This window comes from Eleginops maclovinus, chromosome 12 (assembly GCF_036324505.1).
Source record: "Eleginops maclovinus isolate JMC-PN-2008 ecotype Puerto Natales chromosome 12, JC_Emac_rtc_rv5, whole genome shotgun sequence".
Taxonomy (NCBI): domain Eukaryota; kingdom Metazoa; phylum Chordata; class Actinopteri; order Perciformes; family Eleginopidae; genus Eleginops; species Eleginops maclovinus.
The window spans coordinates 10,583,189-10,607,001 of record NC_086360.1 but is presented as its reverse complement, the minus strand read 5'-3'; the positions used below and the strand labels follow the sequence as shown (position 1 = coordinate 10,607,001).

Sequence of the window (23,813 nt, the reverse complement as noted above, 5' to 3'; positions counted from 1 at the left end):
GGCACTAATTCGGCAGTCGGCGTTTGATCGTTATGTGTGAACTGCTCAAGAGCGAGGTGAGAGACTCCCCGACGAGCCCCCGTCGCCCCGACAGATATCTAGCAAGCTAAATATCTGGACCTGTCGGCGAGTCCAAATCCTGTAGTGTGAAAAGGGTTGTGCCTGGTAATGGGTGTGCCGACGAGCTACAGCAAATGAGAGCGCAAGACACGGGGTGAGGAAAAGCCCCGGGGAGGAGCTGCACAACTTTCAAAAAAGAAGAAGAAGCGTTGTCCTACACAACAAATCGACACAGCTGTTTGAAACCTGATTTTGAACTGTAAATTTGTAGGTAGGCTACACAATTCACTGAAGTTAACGTTAGCTGATGTGCTAAAAAGTTTAAGCAAAGTAACTTATTGACAGTTTCTAGGTAAAACATAATAACGTTCGAAATGCGCGTCATTTCCCGTGTCACTTCTCGCATGTTTTCGTGAGAAAACGTAGTTTAGAGACCAGACAGACTCCTTGGGGATTTCTCCTGGTGACAGATCGTGTAGTGTGTGACCCCCTGTCGCCGTTCATTCGCGTAGTGTGCACACCACAACGACTTCAAGACTCCCGAGCGAGTTGTGTAGTGTGAACTGGCAAGTGATTGTACAACTTTGAAAGTCGTGTAGTCTGTGCAAGGTATTACTGCGTTATCTTTGTTTCTATTTGCTAAGGTACTACTTCCCTGGCTGGTACAGTGGAGGGGCATCCCGGGCTTACCGATACGGTGTCACCAAGGGATCAGAAAGCCCAATCCTTGATGACTTTGTGATGTCATACCTCTTCTCTCAGGTGAGCACCTTGGCATACAGCCACCCTCTGTGAAATGAATCCATTTTAAAGGGGCTAAGTTTAACACAATTATTTAAGAGCATGTTTTAATACCCCAGTGTTATACATTAGCAGAGTTTCCCACAGATCTGAAATATACTTGTGGTTGTAGCCGGGCACAGTGGAGGGGTAACATGTGTCAACAACATGAGCAACAACATGTGTCAAACAAGAAATACGTGTGAGCTTTAACAGCTTTTCGATTATTGAATTTCATTCAATTATTTGCAATATTCAGTGTGCACAAAGATGGCACTGTTGGTCAGAACACTTAATCCTTCTGGGTTTTTGGAAGAACAGCTGTGCGTTTGGGAACGCCTCTGGTGCTGGTCCATTAACTGACATGCAGCCAGGTGCTCCCCTTTAGTCTGTTTCTCATATCTGAGGAGTAAAGGCATGGGGAATTAACAGTCTAACCTTAGCTAAAGTTAATCTGTGTCATTCTAACTGCTATAGCCCAAAGAGAAAACTAATTATAATCTTTTTTATATTTAATTTAGCACACATTAAATACACCCTTGAGTCTTGTAGCTTCCAACGCAACATAGTTGCCACTTTCTTTCGTAGAATTTGAGGCTCCTACGAAAGTCAGAAAACAACAACACAATAAGGAGAAAAGGAGTTGCTTTACCTTGTAAGTGTCCGACTTTTCTAAGTGAATTCCAACGTCGTCTTCTGTGTTTCTCGTAAGGTCTCCCTTTCTGTTGGTCGCTTGTTAGCAGACCCTTCACCGATAGCAGAGTAAACAGGTACAGAAGGCGTAGAGCGAGGGATCATTGTCCACTAGTTAATCGATTGCAGATGGCATCATGCTCGCGGACGGATAAAAAAAAAAAACTTAGTTGGTCGTGAAATATACTTTGGCGGCCGTTAATATGCCTGGGCGGCCCGCCCAAGTAAAGTCTATGTGTGGGAAACCCTGCATTAGGCATCAGAAAACAAGCAGCTCATATGTTTAAGGAGTACAGTAACATCAGTTTGCGAGATTGCTAGTAAGGTCAGAGCACCAAATTTAAGGTTTGAAAAAGCCTTGTTCAAAATAAAGCAGTAACAAAATATGAAACCTATGTTTTTCCAAGAGTGCATGTGGTATCAGTTGACACGCTGTAGGATGCACTGTTATAACAAGTCTGCCCATGTAAGAAAGTGGCACCAACAAGGCAGCTGACACACATAGTTATAGCCCTCATGTGACAGGGAACAGTTTTTACTAGCAATTTTATAACTTGCATGTAAAAATCCGCACCTCTGTGTCCCAACAAAACCCTGACTGTTTTTGGCACTTCAAAGCTTTATCTGTGAAAATGTTTTGTTTTGTTTTCATTTATGTATTTTCTATTAATGTATTATTTGTCTCACATATTGCATTAAGGTAAAATGTCAATATTACATGATTACATTCACTGGATGGTCGCTTTTATCGTCATGCTTGGATTATATCTGTGCTGCAAAACAACTTGGGGCCACCTTCCATTACCTTTTCTGAACTTGTCATGTGTAAACTTGCTTATTTCGCTTTCCAAAGGGTCTTTCCTTGTTCCCTGATACACTCTAGATACATCAACATGCGCCCATATACACACACTCTCTAAAGATGGTCCTATGAGAATGAGAGGGAAAGTGCTGCTTGACATATGGCAGCTTAAAAAAATGATGTTACAGTTCTTACTGGAAGACCTCTGCCATATTTTAAAAAGTAATGTGTATATTCGCCACGTTATTTTGTTTTCCCCAAAATGAATGTACAGCCAGTAACTTCCTTGGCGGAGGTTTGAATGATTGAAGTGTAAGTGAATCCAGGTGACTCAAGCCAGTATCATGACTGGAAGGAACCTTGAGTGAGCCAAAGGATGATGTGGATTTATGCTTGTGGAAATCTGTCCTGGGACAAGCTTTAAAGGGAGAAGTGAAGCTCTACTGCGGCGGTCATCAAACTTTTACACATACTAGCATTCTCTAGGAAGAGGTTGCATTTTAATCTGTAAATTATCATTTGAATACCTCGCAGTCTTATCTAGAGCTGAAGCTCTATGTGTGTTTGTGATAAAATAACGCATAGGAAACATGTCTCTGCATTCACCAGTTTGAGGTTAAATCATAGAACAACAAAAACAAATCCAGAGCCTCTGTATTCAAAGGATGATAAAAAAAATTATAGCATTTGGGGCCATTTATCCTGGGTTGACCTGTAGCAGTTGCAGTGACTGTGTTACTCTCTGTGTGCAGTGGAGGAATGACTTTGTTAATGGCTTGGTGAAGATCCCGAACTCCCATGAGACTCAGGAGGAGTGCCTTGGTATGGCTGTGCTCGATATGTCGAGAACAGCCAAAGAGAAACAGATGTCACCGCTGGACATCTACCACACGATAAGGTACTAGTGAAACTCAAAGGGCTACTCTGATTAACTTTACTCCAATCAGGAAAAACTCATCAAAGAACAATTAAGTGAAACTAAGTATCAAGTAGTGTCACTCAAGAAGAGATCCGGTCTGTGTGACTTAGTTTTTTTTTTATCACATTTTTAACACATCAAGAAATTGTGTATGTACTTTTTCAAATCTGTATTTCTCTGTATGATTTGTTTTTACATTTTTCAGCGCACTAGTTATCAGCACAAGACAGCATTAACATGATAAGAACATGAAAAAAATGACTTTGTCCTCTAATGATACTTCTTTTAAGTGTATGATTACATTGCAGAACACTTTTATGAACTAAATTAATTTTGCTAATTTTCCTTTTGCTTACTTCTAGCTACAAGTCTTTCTTGCCAAAAGATATGAGAGCTCAGATCCAGGACTGCAACTTTGTGACACGCAAGCGTATCCGATTCCGTTTTAAGCGTTTTATCCAGCAGTTCAGTCAGTGTCGTACCACAGCGCGTGACCTCAAGCTCAAATACCTGATCAGCATGGAGTCCCTGGATAAGGCGTTCTACACAGAGACCTTCCAGGTCAGGGAGCCAGTGAGTGGACAGGCTATCATCGTGGTGGCAGCGGACATTGGCATTCAGAGGTGTCGAGAGAAACTGAAAGACTCTGACCAGGTTGGTTTCAGGAGCGCTGTCAGTAACCTCTGCCCCTTAATATGTCTACATGATGGACAATCAGCTGACTTTTAGATGAGGGCAGTACAGGAGACCTTTAATGTCTACATCACCAAATTAAAAAACAAGGGCCATAGCTTAGTTATGCCGTTTTTCCACCAACCCGGAGCCGGAGCTGGAGCCGATAAAGATCTGGTTTTTTGTGTTTCCACCGCAGAAACACCGGATCTTTTTGGCCCCACTCGGCTGCCAGGCAAGATCTAAGATCCAAGACGAACCAATACGTCACGCGTACTTCAGAGGGGGGAGATTAACCTGAGCAATAACAGTTCATGGCGAGTACAAATAACAAGCAGTAGCGCTGAGCAAAGTGACTAGAACACGACCACACACTTCTAAAAAGCACACTTTATAAAGTCAGGCAACACTAACCAGGCTCAGTGTGATGCTGTTTATTTTTACCTTACTTTAATCACCATCCGTTCACTGTTATTGATCATTGGGAAGAGCACGCAGACGTTCTCCTGTCATTTTGTATTATTGCAGCTATCGGATGGAATCTATACATGGGCTACACAGGCTGACATCAGAAGTAAAATCATAACAAAAACTACGCCGGTAAAATGTGCCTGTAGAAAACGGCTTATGCCACAATAGGATAGCAGAGTAGTGAAGGTACTCAGAGTAGCCTCGCTTGCTATGCTAACATCACCTGTCTGATGCCAGAGACACTTTCATAACAGCGTTGTGATGCCAAACAGCGTCAATTCAGACTGAAACCCATTCACCTATGGGGAGGGGGATATGCATCAGCTGCTTGTGAAACAGTCAGACAGTGAATATGAATCAGTCATAAGAGGGCAAGTAAACGGTTAGTTATGCTGCAACGATGACGCAATGACGCAGCTCCACTTGGGCTCCACTCAGCCTCTGAGCGGTGGAAACACAAGGGGTGCTACAAGCTAGAACCAGAAAAGCACCAGAAAAGCAAAAGATCGGATCTTGAACCGGATCCGGTTTGGTGGAAAAGGGGCATTAGAACCTAAAAGTCCACTCAAAAAGATATCACAATAAATCATGTAGCAAAAGAAATATGAGAGTTTAGAGCTGAAGGAAGGTAAAGAAATGAAACAGAAATACAGAATTGTGGCCCAAAGAACTTGTCGTTTTTCAGAATAAACTACTGTTTGTTATTTGTGATTGTTAATAATATAGTATGGTTTTCTTTGTTGGTTTGGTTACAAAGTCTGTTTCTTATGCTGTTCGTCCAGGAGCTGCAGACCTTTTGCGACTTCTCTGACGTCATCGACATGAGCATCAAACAGGTCATCAAGGAGGGAGCTGCAGAGAGTCGGGTGGTCACCATCTCTAAACAAGATGGGAAGAATCTGGTAATTTCAGTATTTTGAAAATATAAGTATGTCTTCACCCTTTTTTGTAACCAGGTAAAGGAACTACTTTTTGAAAACAGCCAGATTTAGTGACACTACAGGACTGTAAAAGTAAAAACATCGTAACTCAAATAAGTTGGTTTAAAGAAGAAAGAGTTTCTTCAACAAAAAGTAAAGCAAACCATTGGAGTTAGAGAAGGATGAACATTTACACATTATGTCTAAAAGTGTTTTTATATATTTCAGGAGCTGGAGTTCCCCAGCCTTTATGAAGCCCTGTCCTTTGTGTCCCTCATCGACGGCTACTACCGCCTGACGACAGACGCACATCACTACCTGTGTAAAGAAGTAGCTCCTCCCAGGCTGGTGGAGGCCATTGCTTCCCATTGCCAAGGCCCCATCTCGTAAGTGAAGAGTTATAGAGCTTTATTTATGTTTAACCCACGGCATTTGTAAAAATCTACATTGAGGAATAAGGAAAACACATTTTATCAAGTTTCTTTTTTAATGAAGTAATCCTATATAATTAAGTTATCGGAATACCTTGTTTTGTTCATTTTTGGTGCCATCCCTGCCCCAACAGTCCACAGAGGGAAGACTGGGTGAAAAGACACAGCTGCTATTAATACTTATATTACATTATATATATATTTAACTTTATTCACACTCCTGCTGCCAAAATGTAAAGGAAGACCTCAGGTGGTCGGTATTTTCGATGCATCTTAGCAGTTTATATTGTATTTCTCTTCGGCGATGCAGGTTAACAACATGCTCTTACTCTTCTATTTTTGTTTTTGTAATTGTTGCAGAATGGAGTTTGCGATCAACCGACTTCAGAGGTGTGGAAACAAGCGAGGATTGTACATTTTGAGGCGTAGCCCCAAAGATTACAACAAGTATTTTCTCACGTTCCCTGTTGAGGTAGGCATCATTTTTTATTACCTTTTCTTTCTGTTGTTACTGATTTCACTTCTTTTTTTTTTATCTGGGTTTCATACTTCTTGTGACAAATGGATAATCTAAAAAAATGGATCTTATGCCAGGGTTTTTTGTAGAATAATATAGTATGAGGGCCCCAAAGTCTCTTCCGGTTAAAATTATGATGCTGCCCACTTTCCGGCGCAGCACCCCTGTTACCCGGTTTAGACAAAACCTGGTATACTAAATAAATAAACTATGGCCATGCTCACACAGATGATAGAACTGATTCCAAAAACAATCTCCTCATTTTAATAACGCAAACACAACCTGGGATGTATTCCATGTTGTTACCGGAAATGTAGAAGTAGGCTTCAGCAACACAGTGGCTTATTTTACTATCCAGTGCTATTGCCGCTTTAAACTTTGGCTCAAGAATCTGACTTCAATTATGTGCCAACCTAACTGTTTTCTTTCAACTTGCTCCAAATCAGACTCTGTGTTATTTTATTGTCCACTCCTCCTGAAAAGTCTTTGCACTTCCAACCATCTTTTTCTCTGCTCCCATAGGTGTACGGCGCTGTAGAATACAAGCACTGCCAGATAACCAGATCTGACAGCAGGGAGTTTAACCTCAGTGGAACAAAAAGAAACTTCAGCAGCTTGCAGGAGCTTCTCAGCTGCTACCAAAAGGAAACTGTGCGCTCTGACAGCATAATTTTCCAATTCAGCAAGTGCTGTCCACCTAAATCCAAAGGTAAAACTAACAGACTGGTTTGATACAATATGTTCTTAAGAGAGATTGGAAACATTTGCAAAGGCTGTGTCCCTAATTCTGTGTAATGTAAAACCTTCAACCGTTATAAACTGCAATATTAATGATGGTAATTAAAGTATAAGTGGGTTTAGCTGATGGATGGATGGTGTCGACGGGCCTCCCGCGTTATATGGATCATATGCTGCTGAATAGAGACAGACAAAAACATATATAAACTACCATTCAGAAGTTAATGCTCATTTATTGCACCATAATATTATAGGGAAGTAAAGCCAGTACACTCATCGATAGTGACGGAGAGCGTTCAGTTGGAGTGCATACATTCAGTAAAGTCAAAGGTGATTCAGTCCTGGAGCTTGCGTAATTAATCCAAAACTGGTCTGAGCTAGTAAAACTAATAATGTTTTCCACAGAAATGATGATGAAATGATGAGTTTACTACATTTCCCACACTCCATCTCTGACTCACGTTTTCGTTTCTCTGTTGGTTGGATCCCTTTTAACTTTTGGATTGACACATATATTATTTTTTTTCGTCTCTCCACAAACAGAAATGTCTTGCCTCCTTGTATGCAGAAGCAACAAGGGCTCTGAAGTGCCTCTGTCTCCTTCTCTACATCGTAGAAACATCAGTCAGATGGTGTTTCACAAGATCAGGAAAGAAGACCTTGAATTTGTAAGCCTAGTTGTTCTTACATCTCTGGTTTCCTCTTCTATCCAACAATGCATTACGTGAAATGTATGGGAATTCCCCAACATTGTGTTTAAGCTCTAAATTACTATACTACAATCCTATTCTGCGCATTTTACTAACACTAGCTTGGAATTGATTACAATAATCCCCCGTTAAAGGTTAACACTTAGAACTGAATTTAATGATCTTCCCTTCAGATGGAGAGTCTCGGTCAAGGGACATTCACTAAGATATTCAAAGGGGTCCGCAAAGAGGTGGGAGATTATGGACTCGTGCACCAAACTGAAGTTGTCATGAAAGTCCTGGACCAGGCCCACCGAAACTACTCTGAGGTTTGTGACGTTTTGTTTGCAGATATTAACAGGTCATATTTAATGCATTGAGGCTGCTGTTTCTTTTTGGAATTGGCTCATAGTTTTTTTTCTGGATGTTGTTTAGCATTCAGCCTCTTGGATCACATTAGTTTAGAGCTGAAATTATATTTTGATCAATCGATTTAGCCAGATTTATTTTTCAATCACCAATTAATCGTCATTTTGTCAAATTGAGCCTTCCTAATTTCAGGATTTGTTGGTTCTATTTTTCCAATTTAAGAACCTGTTTTTATAATATAGTATGCTGTTGTTTCTATGTACTATCTTCTAACAACACAATGATCCTAAAAATTCTTAATGTGTGTGAAATTGCGAGGCCGTTTTGAAACGTTTTTCAGAAGTAGATATAAAGTGTTAGCAGTTTAACAAATCAAACAGAAAATGTCAACATCTTCTTTTATTGTACATGTTTTGTATTGATTGTTGTTTTGATGTACCTTTTTTCTTTCACAGGCACATAAATAATTAGTTGTTCTTTATTCTCTGTTTTTTTTTCTTCTGCAGTCTTTCTTTGAAGCTGCCAGCATGATGAGCCAGTTGTCCCATAAGCACCTGATCCTTAACTATGGTGTGTGTGTCTGCGGAGATGAAAGTAAGCCAGCCTGACAGACACACTCTCACCCTGGTAGAAGCATGCTGCATGTCCTCAATTGCCCTGACAGTGAGAACGTACAGTAACACCCATTCATTTGACTGACGTTGCAAGCCTATAGGACATGATGGTCTGATGATGCATGCTTCGCTATAATCTAGAACAGAGTCTGTAAGCTCAAGGCTCAGAGCAGTGAGAAAACGGTGGGCATGGACGGCTATTCTTGGGGGGGATTACAATATCTTGCCCAAGAATAATTCACCTGCCCTGCTCTCTTTAGCTCACACTACTTCTGCTGCTACTGTAGAACTGTTTTGATCAACATGCCGATTTACTTTATTATAAGAAATGGCTTTGATTAATTGCAACTTTTAATAGGATTTGCAAAGAACCTTACATTTGTCAGATTAAGATTCAAACAATTAAAGTCACTGAGGGAAAATTTGGTAAACCGATCGAAGTTGCATACAATACAATTGCAGATAGAACAAAGACCACTCTGTCTTAATTAGTGTTTTTGGATCCTTTTTCTTTTTAGCTAATGATATTTTTTCTTATTGTTTGTCAAGTTCCTGTGGTCATCTTTGGTAACTAAGATGTAAATATTTGGGTTAATTTGTGTGTACTTGACCTGTAGAGATGCACTGTTTTTCCAGTTGAATTACAATAGAACATAACTTACATAATACAAACACTGAAAATGTATTTACCGCCGTTGCTGAAAGTCATTAAATGTCAGTTTTTATGTCAGTGGAAGATTATGTATGACACTCTCAGTTATCCTAAAGATTAGACTTTGTTTTTTATTGACCTCATCTGAAAAAACGTTTCCTTTCAGATATCATGGTGCAGGAGCTTGTGAAGTTTGGTTCTCTGGACACCTACCTGAAGAAGAACAAGAACTTGATAAACATCCTGTGGAAGCTGGAGGTGGCTAAGCAGCTGGCCTGGGCCATGAACTTCCTGGTAGGACTCTTGTGTGTGGAGATTGTCGTGTTGCTCACTGCTGTAGTTCTTATAGATGCAATATAAAATATATGGCTGCAAAAATAACCTGACTAATAGTGTTATTAAGAGACGGATTCATCTTTCCCTTGGGAACCTGCAGGAGGAAAAGCATCTTGTCCACGGGAATGTCTGTGCAAAAAATGTTCTTCTGATCAGAGAGGAGGACCGGCGGACTGGGAACCGCCCCTTCATCAAACTGAGTGACCCTGGCATCAGCATCAATGTCCTGCCCAGAGAAAGTGAGTCTATGTCTATCCGTATCCACACTGTTGAAACCTTTGTAATCAACAAGAGGCAGCCTTTTAATTAGCACAACAATGAGTTGGTACCTTCTTCCAATCCAGGTTGCATTAAGTCACTACATTTTGCATGGTGTTTGAAAACACAGGTAAAATAAGTGTGGTGTGCTATTTAAATAAGAAGAATCGTGTTACACAATAATAGGATTATCTCATCACTGGTCTGCAATTTAATCGACTTTGGCTGAACATTTTGATGAATTTAGTGGCGTGTCATGTTTGTGTTTGTGAACAGTCCTGATTGAGAGGATCCCTTGGGTGCCGCCTGAATGTGTCGAGGACCCCACCAGCCTGAGCCTGGCTGCAGACAAGTGGAGCTTTGGCACCACACTCTGGGAGATCTGCAGCGGTGGGGAGAAACCTTTAGCAACACTAGACAACACAAAGGTAGGCCTGGAAAATGTTACCTAAAATATACGCTGCATCGAGGTATAAATATGTAATGGGTGTTCATGTCATGTCACAATTTATTTTCTTCTCTATCAAAAAAAAAAAACGTTGTTTGAAATGCAATACAAGATGCAAATGGTGCTGAATTTCTAGGTACCTCACAATTGTGCACAAAATCATTAAATATGTTTGTTTTGTTTAAACAGATGCAATATGATGAACGTATACGTGTACTTCATATCATAATCTGACTACTGTACATTACCTATCATCCCTACATAATACAAACCCTGAGTTTTGTTTTACAGAAACCCCTGTTCTACGAGGATCACCACCAGCTTCCTGCACCAAAGTGGACCGAACTGGCCAATCTGATCACCAGCTGCATGGACTACGAGCCCGCGTTCAGGCCATCGTTTCGCACCGTTATCCGTGACCTCCACAGCCTCTTCACACCAGGTCGGTGCTTTCGCCACTGATGGTGTCACGACAGGGAATCTAGGTCACACCAGTGTGGAATCTCAAAAGCCCCTGCCCACACACACATCACACACACTCACACATTTCTCTACATGTCTTGAGAAACATGAAAAGGCTCCTGTCTTCATTTGCTTTTAATTGAAAGTAGGTGAGGAATGGAACAGAGAAAACGTTCCATTTTTCAGCATTTTGTGGAGTGTTTTCCTCCAAAGTTTAGATAAGTAACTTATTTTAATCTCTGTGTAATTAAATAAGAAATTAGTCCAAGACATTATTAGCTCAGCTTGTAGATGTTGACATTTCTGGGCCTTCTGTTTATCTCTTAAATGATATCTGTCTTTGTGTCCCTAGACTATGAGTTGATTGTGGACAGTGACATCGTGCCAAACAGGACAGTGGGATCCGGCTGGTCCACTGGGGGCTTTGAGAGCCAGGAGCCGGCCCAATTTGAAGAGAGACACCTCATATTCCTACAGCAGCTGGGCAAGGTATAAACAAGTGTGGATACTGTGATTTTACCAACAGATCTACTAAACTCAGACTCGTGACTCCTCTTGCGTCACAGTTTTAGTTTTATGTTGTCATCACCTGTTGTCTTAAATTCGAGCTAAATGATTCAGGAATGAGTAATGATTCATCACTCTGAATGGAGAACATACAATGTAAAACAAAAAAACATTCTAAAAGGTTTTCTCTCTGACATTCTAGTGTTTCTTATTTTTAATTTCTCAGAAGTTATTGAGCACTGAACGCAGGAAGAGTTGGTGCCATTTTTTTAACATTTTTGGTTAATTAGGTAGTTATTCTTTCTTTATTTACAGGGTTTAATTAGTGTTATTTCTATATCTTACATAGGATTCTTCACAATGTGTGTCAAGGGTATTAATTGGGCAACACATACTGTATGTCACAGTGAACATTGTTTGGATGTGCCTAAATGGTAAGGTAAATCAAACTATTGAGTAATAAATGACAGCTCACTTAAGTTGGTCTTCTTCCTAAAGGGAAACTTTGGCAGCGTGGAGATGTGTCGATATGACCCGCTTCAGGACAACACCGGAGAGGTCGTGGCCGTGAAGAAACTCCAGCACAGCACTGCAGAACACATACGAGACTTTGAGCGAGAGATCGAGATCCTGAAGTCTCTGCAGCATGAGAACATCGTTAACTACAAAGGAGTTTGCTACAGTGCAGGTACAGGAATTACAAAACATAATAATACAAATTAATCTAACTTCCTCCGCACTTTTCTTCACAGGTTTGCCACTTAATAGAATCAGAATCCTTTTTTAATACCTAGTAGATTTACACATACAAAGAATTTGGTGAGTTATAAATGGTGCATACAATGACACAAGGAAAAAAAATAGTACTATTATAAAAGCTATTTTCTAAATGTTTTGAAGACTATTGTAACAAATTAAAAATAAAGACGAACCGAGTACAGTAGAATATGACAAATACTATATACTATTTTCAAAGTGGAGAGCTGTGCAGATTTAAAAAGAAGTAGTGTGGAGCTGGAATGTGCAACATGCTGTGTGCATTAATATACTGCATAATGTTTATCCTGGGTGGATACGAGTCAGTGTCAGTGGGGGTCCCAGGCTTTGTTAATGAGGCCGGTAGCAGAGAAGAAACCGTTCAGGTGGCGAGAGGGTTTGGTCCTGATGGAGCGCAGCCTCCTGCCAGAAGGGATCTGGGTAAACCGTTTGTGTCCAGGGTGGGAGGGGTCGGCAACAATCTTCCCTGCCCGCATCAGGGTACTGGAGGCGTGCAGGTCGTGGAGGGATGGCAGATTGCAGCGGTTCACCCTCTCTGCAGAGCGGATGATGAGCTGCAGCCCACCCTTGTCCTTGGCAATTAGCTACAGCTAATACATAAGCTTGCCTGTATACTGTTTATATGTTTTTTACCATTTAAACTGATTAGCAAAAAAATGTGTTTGTTGTCCAATGGTTTTAATAATTTAATTAGTTAAATCTTTAACTTTGTGGCTGTTATGTTTCCTGGGTGAGACAGTTTTGTTTTTGGCTTCTTTCAGGACGACGAAATCTCTGTCTCGTCATGGAATATCTGCCCTATGGAAGTCTGCGAGATTACCTCATGAAAAATAAGAAGAGGATCGACCACAATAAGCTTGTGCATTACACCTCGCAAATCTGCAAGGTACCTCCTTCTGCTCAGTTTTGTCCCATGCTTTGTTGCGCCACTGACCACTAGAGCTACAGATGCAAAAACATTTGTGTTTCTTTTGTGTTTACAGGGTATGGAGTACCTGTCGAGTAAGCGTTATATCCACAGAGACTTGGCAACACGGAACATCCTTGTGGAGAGTGAGCTGAGGGTGAAGATCGGAGACTTCGGCCTTACCAAAGTTCTGCCTCAGGACAAAGAGTACTACATGGTCAAAGAGCCAGGAGAGAGTCCCATATTTTGGTTTGTATTTTTATATTTACAAATTTAGTTTATTCTCACCAATACAAGAAGTCTTAATTTTCATCCATGATGCCACACAGAGTGCTGCTGCTTAAGAAAATCTGATCTTACCTAGAAAATGATACTGTGGAACTGCGCTCCACACCCCGGGAAGAAGGAGGGAAAACTGCGGCTGGTTGCAGGAAAACTTTTATTGTCTCTCTCTCAGCCTTTCGGCTAGACACACACAACTCTCTCTCGGCCTTTCGGCTAGACACACAAACTCTCTCTGCGATGGTCCACCTAAGGCTCCGATGGGCGCTCCGCTGCCTTCAGGAGCCCAGCCTACTGCAAGAGACCAGAACCAGGTTACCAACATGCTTATCTTGTGGTGGCGGCGGCCCCACAACCCGGACCAACTGTCCGACCTCCATGCGCGGGTACTCCCGTCAGAAGTGGCCGGGCTGCCCACACCGCCAGCTCTCCTGCCCAGGCGTCTGAGGAGCCCCCCAGGGTGCCGCATGACCAGACACATAGGCTGGGCTCTGTGGAGAGAGAAGCAGAGGGGGAGAGGGCCGTGGTGGAGGAGCATAGGCGGGAGGAGAGGGCGCAGCTGCCGCCATTGCCGCCGCCTGGAACCTCCTCCGCGGAGCCGGGGTGGGCCGGCCCACTGGGACTGCCGGTGCTCGCGCTACCTCCTTCAGGCTCCGCCGGGGAAGGGAGAGATGGTCCTCTGCGAGAACGACGGCTGCCTCAAGGCTGGCGGGGCGGTGGCACTGGACCCAGTTGGCCGTGGAGGATGGCAGGCCGGCGATGAATTGCTCCAGTGCCACCTGCCCGACGACGTCCTCAGCGGAGTTTACTCCCGGGCGGAGCCAGCGCCTTACCGCATCGAGGAGCTCCTGCGCGTAGGAGAAGTGGCGGCCGGCGTCCTCATACAGAAGCCCCCTGAACCGGCGGCGATATCCTTCGGGCGTGCAGCCCAGCCGGTCCAGGATGGCCTTCCGCAGGGGTGCGTATTCGTAACGGGAGGACGCCGGCATGCTGTGCGCCGCTAACTGGGCTTCCCCGGAGAGCAGAGGGAGCAGCCGCACAGCCCACTCCTCCTCCGGCCACCCACACGCCGCCGCCGTGCCCTCAAAGATCCCCAGGTATGCCTCCGTATCATCCTCGGCGGACATCTTCGGGAGGGTAATCGGCGGTGGCCTGGCCGGTTCGGCCGGCCGGGTGGCCGAGCGCTGCAGCAGCTCCTGCAGGAGAGCCCGGTCCTCGCTCTGGGACGCAGCGAGGTCCACGAGGGCTTGGGTCTGTTGTTGTTGTAGCGCGGTGGGCTCTGCTGTCCATCTCCCTCCATCGTCACCGTCTGAGGGTCCAGGGTTCAAGTCCCTGTTCAGGCGCCACTTGTGGAGCTGCGCTCCACACCCCGGGAAGAAGGAGGAAAAACTGCGGCTGGTTGCAGGAAAACTTTTATTGTCTCTCTCGCAGCCTTTCGGCTAGACACACACAACTCTCTCTCGGCCTTTCGGCTAGACACACAAACTCTCTCTGCGAGGGTCGACCTTTTGCTATGATTTTGTTTGGAAACTAAAATACCTGTCCTACTGTTGAAATCAATTTGAAACTCACAAGCTTCTTAAGACAAAGCACATCATAGAGAGAGAGAGTGATACAGTGTGCTATTTTTTTAGGTATGCCCAGCCTACTGCAAGAGACCAGAACCAGGTTACCAACATTCTTATCTTGTGAGACTAATTACCTGATTCTGGCCAGCTGTCTGAGTCACTCCCCTCCCCCTGCCAGCAGCCAGCGCCATAACCACGCCCCCCTGCCACAGATACATTATCAGAATCCAAGTTGGGAATACCTGTCCTACTGTTGAAATCAATTTGAAACTCACAAGCTTCTTAAGACAAAGCACATCATAGAGAGAGAGTGATACAGTGTGCTATTTTTTTAGGTATGCCCCTGAGTCGTTAACAGAGAGCAAGTTCTCTGTGGCGTCAGATGTCTGGAGCTTTGGAGTCGTGCTTTATGAGCTCTTCACCCACAGCGAAAAGACCTCCAGCCCTCCTGCAGTAAGTGTTAAAACACTGATACGCATGCATGCACACTTAGGCTTCTTCACTGCCTGATCAACTTGATTTATTGTCCCTGATTATCGACAAAGTGTAAAAAACAAAGAAAGGGCGTGCAGAGTTTGGAGCCTTTTTCAGCTATTCACAGTACAAAGATTGTTTTAAAGGTGCCCTATAATGCTCCTTTTCAGGTTTCCGCTTTGTATTTTGTGACTCTACTTTGACTTGCATACATGCGTCAATGTTCAATAAGGTGTTTATTTTTCTCATGCTGCCTGGGCTACAGCACCTCTTTAAGTTTTCACCCTCTGTCCGAAACCAGAGCCCAGTCTCTGATTGGTTAGCTAATCGACTCTGTAATGATTGGTCGGCAGCTTAGAGGTGTCCCACCCGTTAGCCTATCCCGTACAATGTATTCGAACACTTGCCAATAGAAGTACAATGTTATGTAGTTTCTGGAAGAGTGAGGGGGGGAAGATTTGAGGAGATTTCAGCCTATTCAGCCCAAATAGATTTTAATATCGGTTTTCATCTTGGCTGTCACCATTCTCCTTTTCAGGTTTTCATGTCCATGATGGGAAATGACAAGCAGGGACAGCTGATCGTCTATCACCTCATCGAGCTCCTCAAATCAGGCAGCAGGCTGCCTCAACCTCTGGGGTGTCCCGCAGAGGTAGGAACAGGCACTGCTGTTTTCTTTCTGACTAAATTCACGTGAAATAAACATAAAGTTATGCATAGTAAGCTAGAGTAAATAAACACATGCATGCACACATGCTGTTTTATCTGTTCTTTTGGATACATTTGTTTGTTTAAAAACCTAAATATAAAAGCCTAAACAGGGACCAGGGCTGCAAATTGTCAAATATATATAATATGTATTTAATGTAAAGCAACTGCAGCTTAACCTATGTAAAAAAATATGACCAAAATTAAACTATTACCTCTCATTAAACTCTCAGTATGGGCAAAGGGGCGGGGCATCTTCTCAAGGCACTTTACACAGTAACTGCACGGATAAATGTGCAATGTGTTTAAAACGCACATAAGACACATGTAAACACACACATACTTGTTTCCATCAACGATGATGTAATAATAAGCAGGCACACTACTTTGTGAAATAAATCGTACAGAGTCGTGAAAGCAGTTTGCTCATATCTACTGTAGCGGCCAAAATCACATGAAAATAAAACATAATTAACTGCCACTGAGGCACCAGTTAGAGAACCTTACACAGGGCAAGGGTGCAAGTCCAGACAAGAATCTCCGTTTTGTCCATTTATTTCCATGATCCAATATACAATGAACACAGTTTCCTATTGATTCCTTTTCTATAAGCCTTTGCTCTGGCTTTCCTTTCTGGCCTGAATTACCCTGGTAAAGAAACATGTGCCTACCAGTGCTCTACTCCCACCACCACCTGTCTCCAATATGTACAATTACACCAGGTGCCCTAATCACCCACTGCCCAAACATGCTTTCAAAATAAAAGCATGAAAACTAGTCAAATAAATGTTTGACTATTCAATAATATAAATCAAAATATAGCTCCAACATTTACACGGTTCCAACCCTATGTCAAATTGTTGTCTTCTCATCTCAAGAAGAACTCTACTGACAGTTCCCTTTCTTCCTGTTCTTTCTCTCAGATACAACAGATCACAGAGGAGTGCTGGGACAACGACCCCAGCCTGCGTCCTTCTTTCAAGGAGCTTGCCCTGCGCATCGACCTGTTCAGGGACAGTAAGGAGTTTTAAACTGACAAATCACCCAAAGTGCCCGCTCCTCTACAACCGAGTCACTCTTAACATTGTTGCCATGTTTGTGGCAAAGGGACAAAGGCCATGATGAGGTCCTCCTCCTGCTGAGTGCCAGCATGTGGTAAAGCAGCTTGTGACTGGAAGAGTTGCGATTCGAAACTAGGACCAGCTCAAAAACTACTGCCAAGGTGCCTTTAAGCAAGGCCCTCCATCCCCATTTCTAAAGTGGAGAGCCATTGTGGCTAGCAGCAGAATGGAAATGTTCAAAGTACTGTTGAAGATAATGTTGGTCAGATTTAAGTGTTTAAAAAAAAAAAAGTTTGTGGAGACTGAGTAGACTATTGCCAGGCCTAAAGCTAGAGATGCTTGTGTCAAACAAGTTCTCTCTCTCTCTCTCTCTCTCTCTCTCTCTCTCTCTCTCTCTCTCTCTCTCTCTCTCTCTCTCTCTCTCTCTCTCTCTCTCTCTCTCTCTTTCTCTCTTTCTCTCTTTTTTGTGTGTTTGTGTGTCTGGGTGTGTCTGTGTAAGAGAGAGAGATTGATGTGTTTCTTGTCCATATAAATAGCTAGCAGGGCTAGCTCTCACCCTCCCCTTTCCCGTCACCTGAAGAGAAATGGTCTAATAGAACCAAGTTGTTTTCTATGCATGTGTGTATATACTGTACCTACAGTATAATTGTGTACATATGTCCAGAAAAATTTTATAATTTTATAAAATGAAATATAGTTAATACTATATTTAAGCTCCCAGCAAGATGTCAGTTCAAATGAAGTACAGACAAAGGTGATTACAAATCTGTTTTTGTTTTGTTTTCATTGTAAGAGGTGGTGTGAAAATTAAAGAACAGATTAATTCAATTTATATCTGTGAAGTCAATTCTTGTGATGTATTGCTTTGAAACTCATTTTTTGCAGCATCAATTAATGTTAAAATGGAAAAGTGTACACCATACAATTTAAGGGGAAAAATTACAATATCACAGTTTACAGAATGGGTTTGAATTAAGGGATTTTTCTGTACATTTATCGATACACATGCAGATGGTGTAGCACTCATGTACTGCCACACATTTTAATGTATCCAGTATGTTGAGTGTAGCATCTTTAAAAGATGCAAACTATTACCTATTCGAAAAGCATTTGATTTATTTCAAGTGAAACAGATGTGTGTAACTTCAGCTGTAGTCCAGAGGACACTGTAACATCTTTGAAGTTGTTTACTCCATGCAGACACTGGCATGGTACAACATGTACTAACCTCACCTTATGTGCAGGTGCACTAACAGAGCCCTGGGATTTTAAGGTGGCATGGAAGAATGTCATTCAGATGTCCTTATGTAACCCTTTTAGAGTTCAATTTAAAAGACCATAAAGGGGCATTTACAGAAAATTCAGTTGCTCACATTTCTAAATAATACAAAAAAAATACCACTATGGGTGGCAAAAAAAGTAAAACTCAGATCTGTCCAAAGTGTGTAGGATATTTGGCAAAAAGCATGAGAAAGATCAATGTCCGTAAACTTAGTAAAAGGATAATTACCATAATTTAAAATGTTCAAAGGCATAGTTCATTAGCCTCGTTTGAAATGCTGTTATTGTAGTACTATTAACTGTAGCCAGGCCGTTTCCAATGTGTGTTTTACTATTCAAAGGAATATTATGTCTTTGAGCAGTTTGGCCTGTATCAAGATTTAGACTTTATTTTGAAACCCGGATGTTGCGTATGCTGCGCATTTAATGCAGCTTCTCCCACAGCAGTATGCTTTTCCTAAACCGGTGACATTTAACCGGTGCACGTCGGGTAAGTTAATTATGATATAGTTTACAGCCGTTTGAAAGAGTCCCCAAGATGGTCGTAAGGGGAGCGTGTTGGGACTTAATAGAGGTTGAAGAAAAGGTTCAATTATATCTCAAACATCATCAGGGTTACAGACGCCTAGGTCTGTTGTTTTCACGGGATTACTTTAAACTTCAGAATAAGAGCGCAGGGAGATTTTAAAGTCAGCTGTGCTTGAAGACTTCACGGTGCTGTAACCGTGTTTGAACCTGCAACATGCTTAGGATTCCAGCAGTGGTTCTGTAGTGGGGTTAAAAAGGTGAGATATTTGAACATCCTTTGTTTGAGACTTTGTGCATTATTTTTGTAAGCCAACCATTTTATTATTATTTAATTTAATTTGGCGAAATGTTTTACTACTTCTCTCTTTATTCCACTCAAGTTATCCTACAGCTATAGTAAAATGTGACTAGTTCCCAACAATTTTGGTTTGGTGCCTTAAAAAAAACCCCTCATATTTCAACGTATCAGTTTAATTTAAACTTTTTTAATCTAATAATGTTATAAACTGTATGACAATATAACAGTCACATGGGACATTTTACTGAATGGCCAGTTCTTCTACTTTTAGTACTTTTTCTTCTAATTTGAAATGAGAACAAAATTATTATGTTTAACAGGTCCTGTGTGATCAATCTGCTTGACAGAGTTTCTAACTGCTGCTAGTTCTTGTGCGTTTTGCATGCCAATTTACATCACCGAACCCTTGAGTTTATCTGATTGTTGGACTAACCGTTTAGCACAGACAGCGGAGCGGCCTGCAGTGAGGCGCTGAAGATGAACTCCAGGAGACCTCCTGACGGGGGTTACGGATGGATTGTGGTCATATCTGCCTTTTTTATCATGGGCCTCACTGCTGCCGTTCTCAAGAACTTCGGCCTTTTCTTCCTCGACATCCAGAGTCACTTTCAAGTCCTGACCAGCACTACCTCATGGGTCACCTCCACTACAATCGGCATGTTTCACCTAGGAGGTAAAGACATAGTTCTCAGTCCTTCGTTTTTTTCCAAACTCTTTTTAGAAGATTGTTCTTACAGTGTTGTTTATAATTTCCTTCTCAGCTCCAGTGGCCAGTGTGCTCACCCTACGTTTTTCTCAGAGGGTGGTCATCATGGTAGGAGGTCTGCTGTCTGCCTCTGGGATGTTGCTGGCCTCTCTGGACCTCAGTCTGCCGTGGCTCTACCTCAGCATGGGCATCATGCAAGGTAACATACTCGGAAAGCATGTACACTCTTTTCACTTACTGTGTTGGTCAGTCTTAGTCAGGGGAACACCAAACTTAAATCTACAAACCAATCAGATGCTTGATGTGTCATTTTGTCATGGCACATCATCCATAAATGCAGTGGGCAGCAATGTTAGGGTTGGGACACCTCAAAGGGGTATCGAGATAAATATGAGAGGTCATTAGCTAAGGTTTCCATCTTTTGTTTCCAGGACTGGGCATTTGCTTCGCCTGGATCCCTGCCAACAGCATGGTGAGCCACTACTTTGTAAAGTGGCGTCCCATTGCCTACGGCATCGCAAGCTCAGGAGAGTGTGTCTTTGCCTTCCTGTTCAGCCCCTTCTTCCTGTGGCTGATCGAGAGGTACAGCTGGCAGGGGGCGCTGCTCATCATCGGAGGCCTCCAGCTCAACCTGTGTGTCTGCGGCGCCCTCATGAGACCGCTGGAGGGCACCCAGAGCCCAATACAGGAAAAAGAAGACAATCTAGAAGGTGATGCCGCTGAGCTCCCTCCAAAGAGGAAGGTCATCTTCCAGTTCTCCCTGCTGAGAAAACCTGAACTACTGCTCTACATCCTGTTTGCCATTTTTGCGGCGGCAGGGTTTTTCATCCCACCTCTCTTTCTAGTGCCCTTTGCTAACAGTTTAGGGATGGATGAGTACTGGCCAGCATTCATCCTCTCTATCCTGGCATTAGCAGACCTGGCAGGGAGGCTCCTCTGCGGTTGGTTCGCCAACATGCGTCTGGTTAGGAACCTGCAGCTGCTCACCATGGTGGTCACTCTGCTCGGGGTGGTGCTAATGCTGCTGCCCATCAACCAAAACTACTGGGTACTCATTGTCTTCGTCTCTCTCTATGGGTTCCTGTTCGGCTGCGTGGTGGCGATTCATGTCACCTCCATTGTGGACATTGTATCCCTGGAGGGCTTTGACAACGGACTTGGGCTCTTTATGCTTTTTAGGAGCATCGGGGGCTTCATAGGTCCACCTGCTGCAGGTGAGCAGTTTGTGTAACTACCTGCTTAATGATCTAATGTTATCATGCAAGATGTCGGATTATCTCGAGAAGATCTATAGGATGGGACGAAATATGGTGCCCTAACATTTCACACAGCATGAGGTCAAAAACTTTACTCCAGTGCAATATTTAGGTGCACAAAAATCTGAAAAAAATTGTCATTGATAGCATGTGTCATGCTGCTGCAATTACACTGTATGCATCACTGTGCCTAACTGAAGCGTCACAGGGGCAGGGCTGTAAACAATCGTTTCCCAGCGTTTCTTAATTAACATAAAATCATTGTATTTAACATTTAACAGTATTTTAATTTTCTTTTTTCTAATTAATAGTTAAGTCTTCATTTATTAATCAGCACTAGCACACACTGATCTTCTGTTCCTTGTTTTTTGTGTTTCTTGTGCAGGCTGGCTGGTAGACCAAACAAAAGACTACAGCTCTGCCTTCTACCTTTCGGGTGCTTGCATCATTTCTTCAGCCGTGTTTGTCGTTCTGGTGGACCGCATTCTTCAGAAAAATAAGTGCATCGAGGCTGAAGATCAAAGGTCATACACCCAGGACATCTCAGAGGCAGAAAAGGTCAACTGAGGCTTGTTTTTCTTGGTTTGTTACTTCGTCCTGAGCCTGAGGTGTCAGAAAGACTCGTCATTATTTAGTCACGACCTGCTCTGACGTTATAGCAGCGTTAGGTTATTAACCCTATCCGTCCCTGCAGCCTCTCACTGCCAATTAACAATCTAAAGTACATATCCATCATAAACCCTGATACAACTTTTAGAATTAAATATAAACTTTACTTTCTTTTAACCTTTGCATGACAGAATTGTTTTTAAGTAAAGTACCTATTTATTTTATTTAAGTTTTAACAATTTTATATTTTTCCTAGTGAACATTCCCAATGCCTCATGCTCGACTCGTTGGCTGTTGAGGTCTGTGAACAAATGCTAAAGCAAATGCTTTCTCCTTTTTAAACCTCCACACCATTGGCCAACTGTCAGTCAGATACATGATGTTTTGGGGTTTTATATCCGTCCCTCCCATTCTCAGGAAAGCAATATCTCAAGAGCCCCGTCAGGAAAATTCTTCAGAATTTCCTCAAACAACCACCACAAACTGATGGGTTCATGGTGGTCAAAGGTCAAGGTTACTGTGACCTCAAAAGCCATTTTGGCCATAACAGCAAAAATTAAAATGCTTATTTTGACTATTTAACAGAAATGTAATAACTGGGTTTTGTGTTTTTCAAGGGTTTATTTGACAATAAAAAACATCACTTCAGTGATCCTTTGACATTTTACTGTTGCTACAGTGGGGAGCCATGGCACCTAGCTGTAAATAACTCTGTGTGTAACCTAAGTGTTGCCTTTCTCTGTAAAGATCATGAAGGGCTTATTTTGTTGCACAGGTTATGGTTTAGCTTGTGACTTGCAGGAATGATTGGAAATTCTTAATGATTTTGATATCTTGAGATCCAGATAACTTGTTTTAGTCCTGATGCACTCTAATACTAACCCATACTGGAAAAATTAACCTTTTAAAGCCAATTCATCTCGGAAAGGTTTTTAACAGATTATATCCAATTTAATCAATGACTTCTGGTTCCTCACTTTTAAAGGTGTTGTCTCTCAATTTATAATTTAATAGTTCTCATGTTACCATGTCTTTTCCACACAAATAAATCACTTTACTCATGATGAAAACACATTTCTTGACATTTTCATCTATGTTTGCCTTAACGTTGCCAAAGCTTAATACAGATCTTGTGTAGCTGAGGACTCTGCTACAGGGGCTGCCCTTCACAGCATGAAACTGATACCAGGATATTTGTAGTAGCTTTAAGGAGTCTGTCCTATCATTGCTCAGGAGTTAGTCCCGTTATGTAACCTCATAATCATGTCAGTTTCAGCCCTCACAATGACCTTGCACTTTTGGTTTGAGCTTAAATGATTAGGTGATCAAAAGAAAATGAATCTGACTTTATTTGACTTTTTTTATTTGACATACTAGGACCTTTTTTTTCTTATTTTCGACATACTATTCTTTGCCTTCTTTTGACATACTATACCATATAATGTCTTTACTTTTTTCCACATACTGTACAATGGCTTTTTTTTCTTTGTTTTGCATGAACTTATTTTTACTCTTTTCAATAAACTATAACCTTTTTTCACTTATTTGACTTTCTATACTATAGCCATTTTTTTACTTACTATACCATTGACATACTATGCCTTTACTTTTTCTCAGTATTTTTAACATTCTATACTACAACTTTTTCCGACATACTACACTGACATTTTTTCTAATTATTTGACCTACTACACTTTCCTTTTTTTCACTTCTTTCGACATACTATAAATCATTTCAACATACTGTACTATGCCTTTTATTTAACTTTTGACAAAATACTTTAACCTTGTTTCACATTTTTCAAAATACTAAATAACTTTTTCCCGCTTTTTAACATACTATTACTTTTTTCCTCATACTATGACTTATTGCAACATACATTGACTTTCTTCAACATAGTATTATTTGACCTATCCAAAAAAATCTTTGACTTTTATTTAACTGACTATTATAACTTTATTTTTTAGTTCAGTTCATACTTGATTTTGTCATGCTCCGCAGAACTGGAATAAACTTCCTA

At 41.9% G+C, this 23,813-nt stretch overlaps 2 protein-coding genes across 6 annotated transcripts in view; both read left to right on the top strand.

The window, feature by feature from the left end:
* Window positions 1-17,943, top strand: part of jak2b (Janus kinase 2b) — a 29,035-nt gene extending 11,092 nt beyond the window's left edge. Inside the window, exons 4-24 of one of the 2 annotated variants that reach the window (XR_010166984.1) lie at window positions 705-822; window positions 3,088-3,233; window positions 3,617-3,908; window positions 5,180-5,299; window positions 5,546-5,703; window positions 6,109-6,220; window positions 6,788-6,974; window positions 7,547-7,671; window positions 7,887-8,021; window positions 8,568-8,655; window positions 9,494-9,621; window positions 9,764-9,902; window positions 10,198-10,349; window positions 10,661-10,811; window positions 11,184-11,320; window positions 11,837-12,026; window positions 12,877-13,001; window positions 13,099-13,271; window positions 13,387-15,325; window positions 15,885-15,998; window positions 16,978-16,993. Coding sequence is in view for 1 of the 2 variants with exons in the window: in XM_063897626.1 (XP_063753696.1) it covers window positions 705-822; window positions 3,088-3,233; window positions 3,617-3,908; window positions 5,180-5,299; window positions 5,546-5,703; window positions 6,109-6,220; window positions 6,788-6,974; window positions 7,547-7,671; window positions 7,887-8,021; window positions 8,568-8,655; window positions 9,494-9,621; window positions 9,764-9,902; window positions 10,198-10,349; window positions 10,661-10,811; window positions 11,184-11,320; window positions 11,837-12,026; window positions 12,877-13,001; window positions 13,099-13,271; window positions 15,208-15,325; window positions 15,885-15,998; window positions 16,978-17,085 (3,016 nt within the window). In the remaining variant the exon portion in view is untranslated. Of the gene's footprint in view, window positions 1-704; window positions 823-3,087; window positions 3,234-3,616; window positions 3,909-5,179; window positions 5,300-5,545; window positions 5,704-6,108; window positions 6,221-6,787; window positions 6,975-7,546; window positions 7,672-7,886; window positions 8,022-8,567; window positions 8,656-9,493; window positions 9,622-9,763; window positions 9,903-10,197; window positions 10,350-10,660; window positions 10,812-11,183; window positions 11,321-11,836; window positions 12,027-12,876; window positions 13,002-13,098; window positions 13,272-13,386; window positions 15,326-15,884; window positions 15,999-16,977 lie in introns of both variants that reach the window. The other variant, XM_063897626.1, reaches the window with a different exon arrangement.
* Window positions 17,944-18,824: 881 nt separating this feature from the next.
* On the top strand, window positions 18,825-23,337 carry zgc:114041 (uncharacterized protein LOC574425 homolog). Of its 4 annotated transcripts, none has more exons than XM_063896499.1 (5): window positions 18,825-18,886; window positions 19,663-19,895; window positions 19,984-20,127; window positions 20,360-21,142; window positions 21,570-23,337. In XM_063896499.1, the coding sequence occupies exons 2-5, from the start codon at window positions 19,700-19,702 to the stop codon at window positions 21,749-21,751; spliced, it is 1,305 nt and encodes a 434-aa protein (XP_063752569.1). In that variant the 5' UTR covers window positions 18,825-18,886; window positions 19,663-19,699; the 3' UTR covers window positions 21,752-23,337. The 4 variants fall into 4 exon arrangements, with proteins under 4 accessions (XP_063752569.1, XP_063752570.1, XP_063752568.1 ...); XM_063896500.1 differs by having other exon boundaries at window positions 18,834-19,181; window positions 19,668-19,895; XM_063896498.1 differs by having other exon boundaries at window positions 18,835-19,181.
* The last annotated feature ends 476 nt before the right edge of the window (window positions 23,338-23,813 follow it).

Bases quoted from the DNA above. Each gene is read 5' to 3' on its own strand.
- zgc:114041 (XM_063896499.1), top strand. From the start codon at position 19,700: ATGAACTCCAGGAGACCTCCTGACGGGGGTTACGGATGGATTGTGGTC. The intron at 19,896-19,983 runs GTAAAGACATAG...TTTCCTTCTCAG, and splicing joins CGGCATGTTTCACCTAGGAG to CTCCAGTGGCCAGTGTGCTC. The intron at 20,128-20,359 runs GTAACATACTCG...TTTTGTTTCCAG, and splicing joins CAGCATGGGCATCATGCAAG to GACTGGGCATTTGCTTCGCC.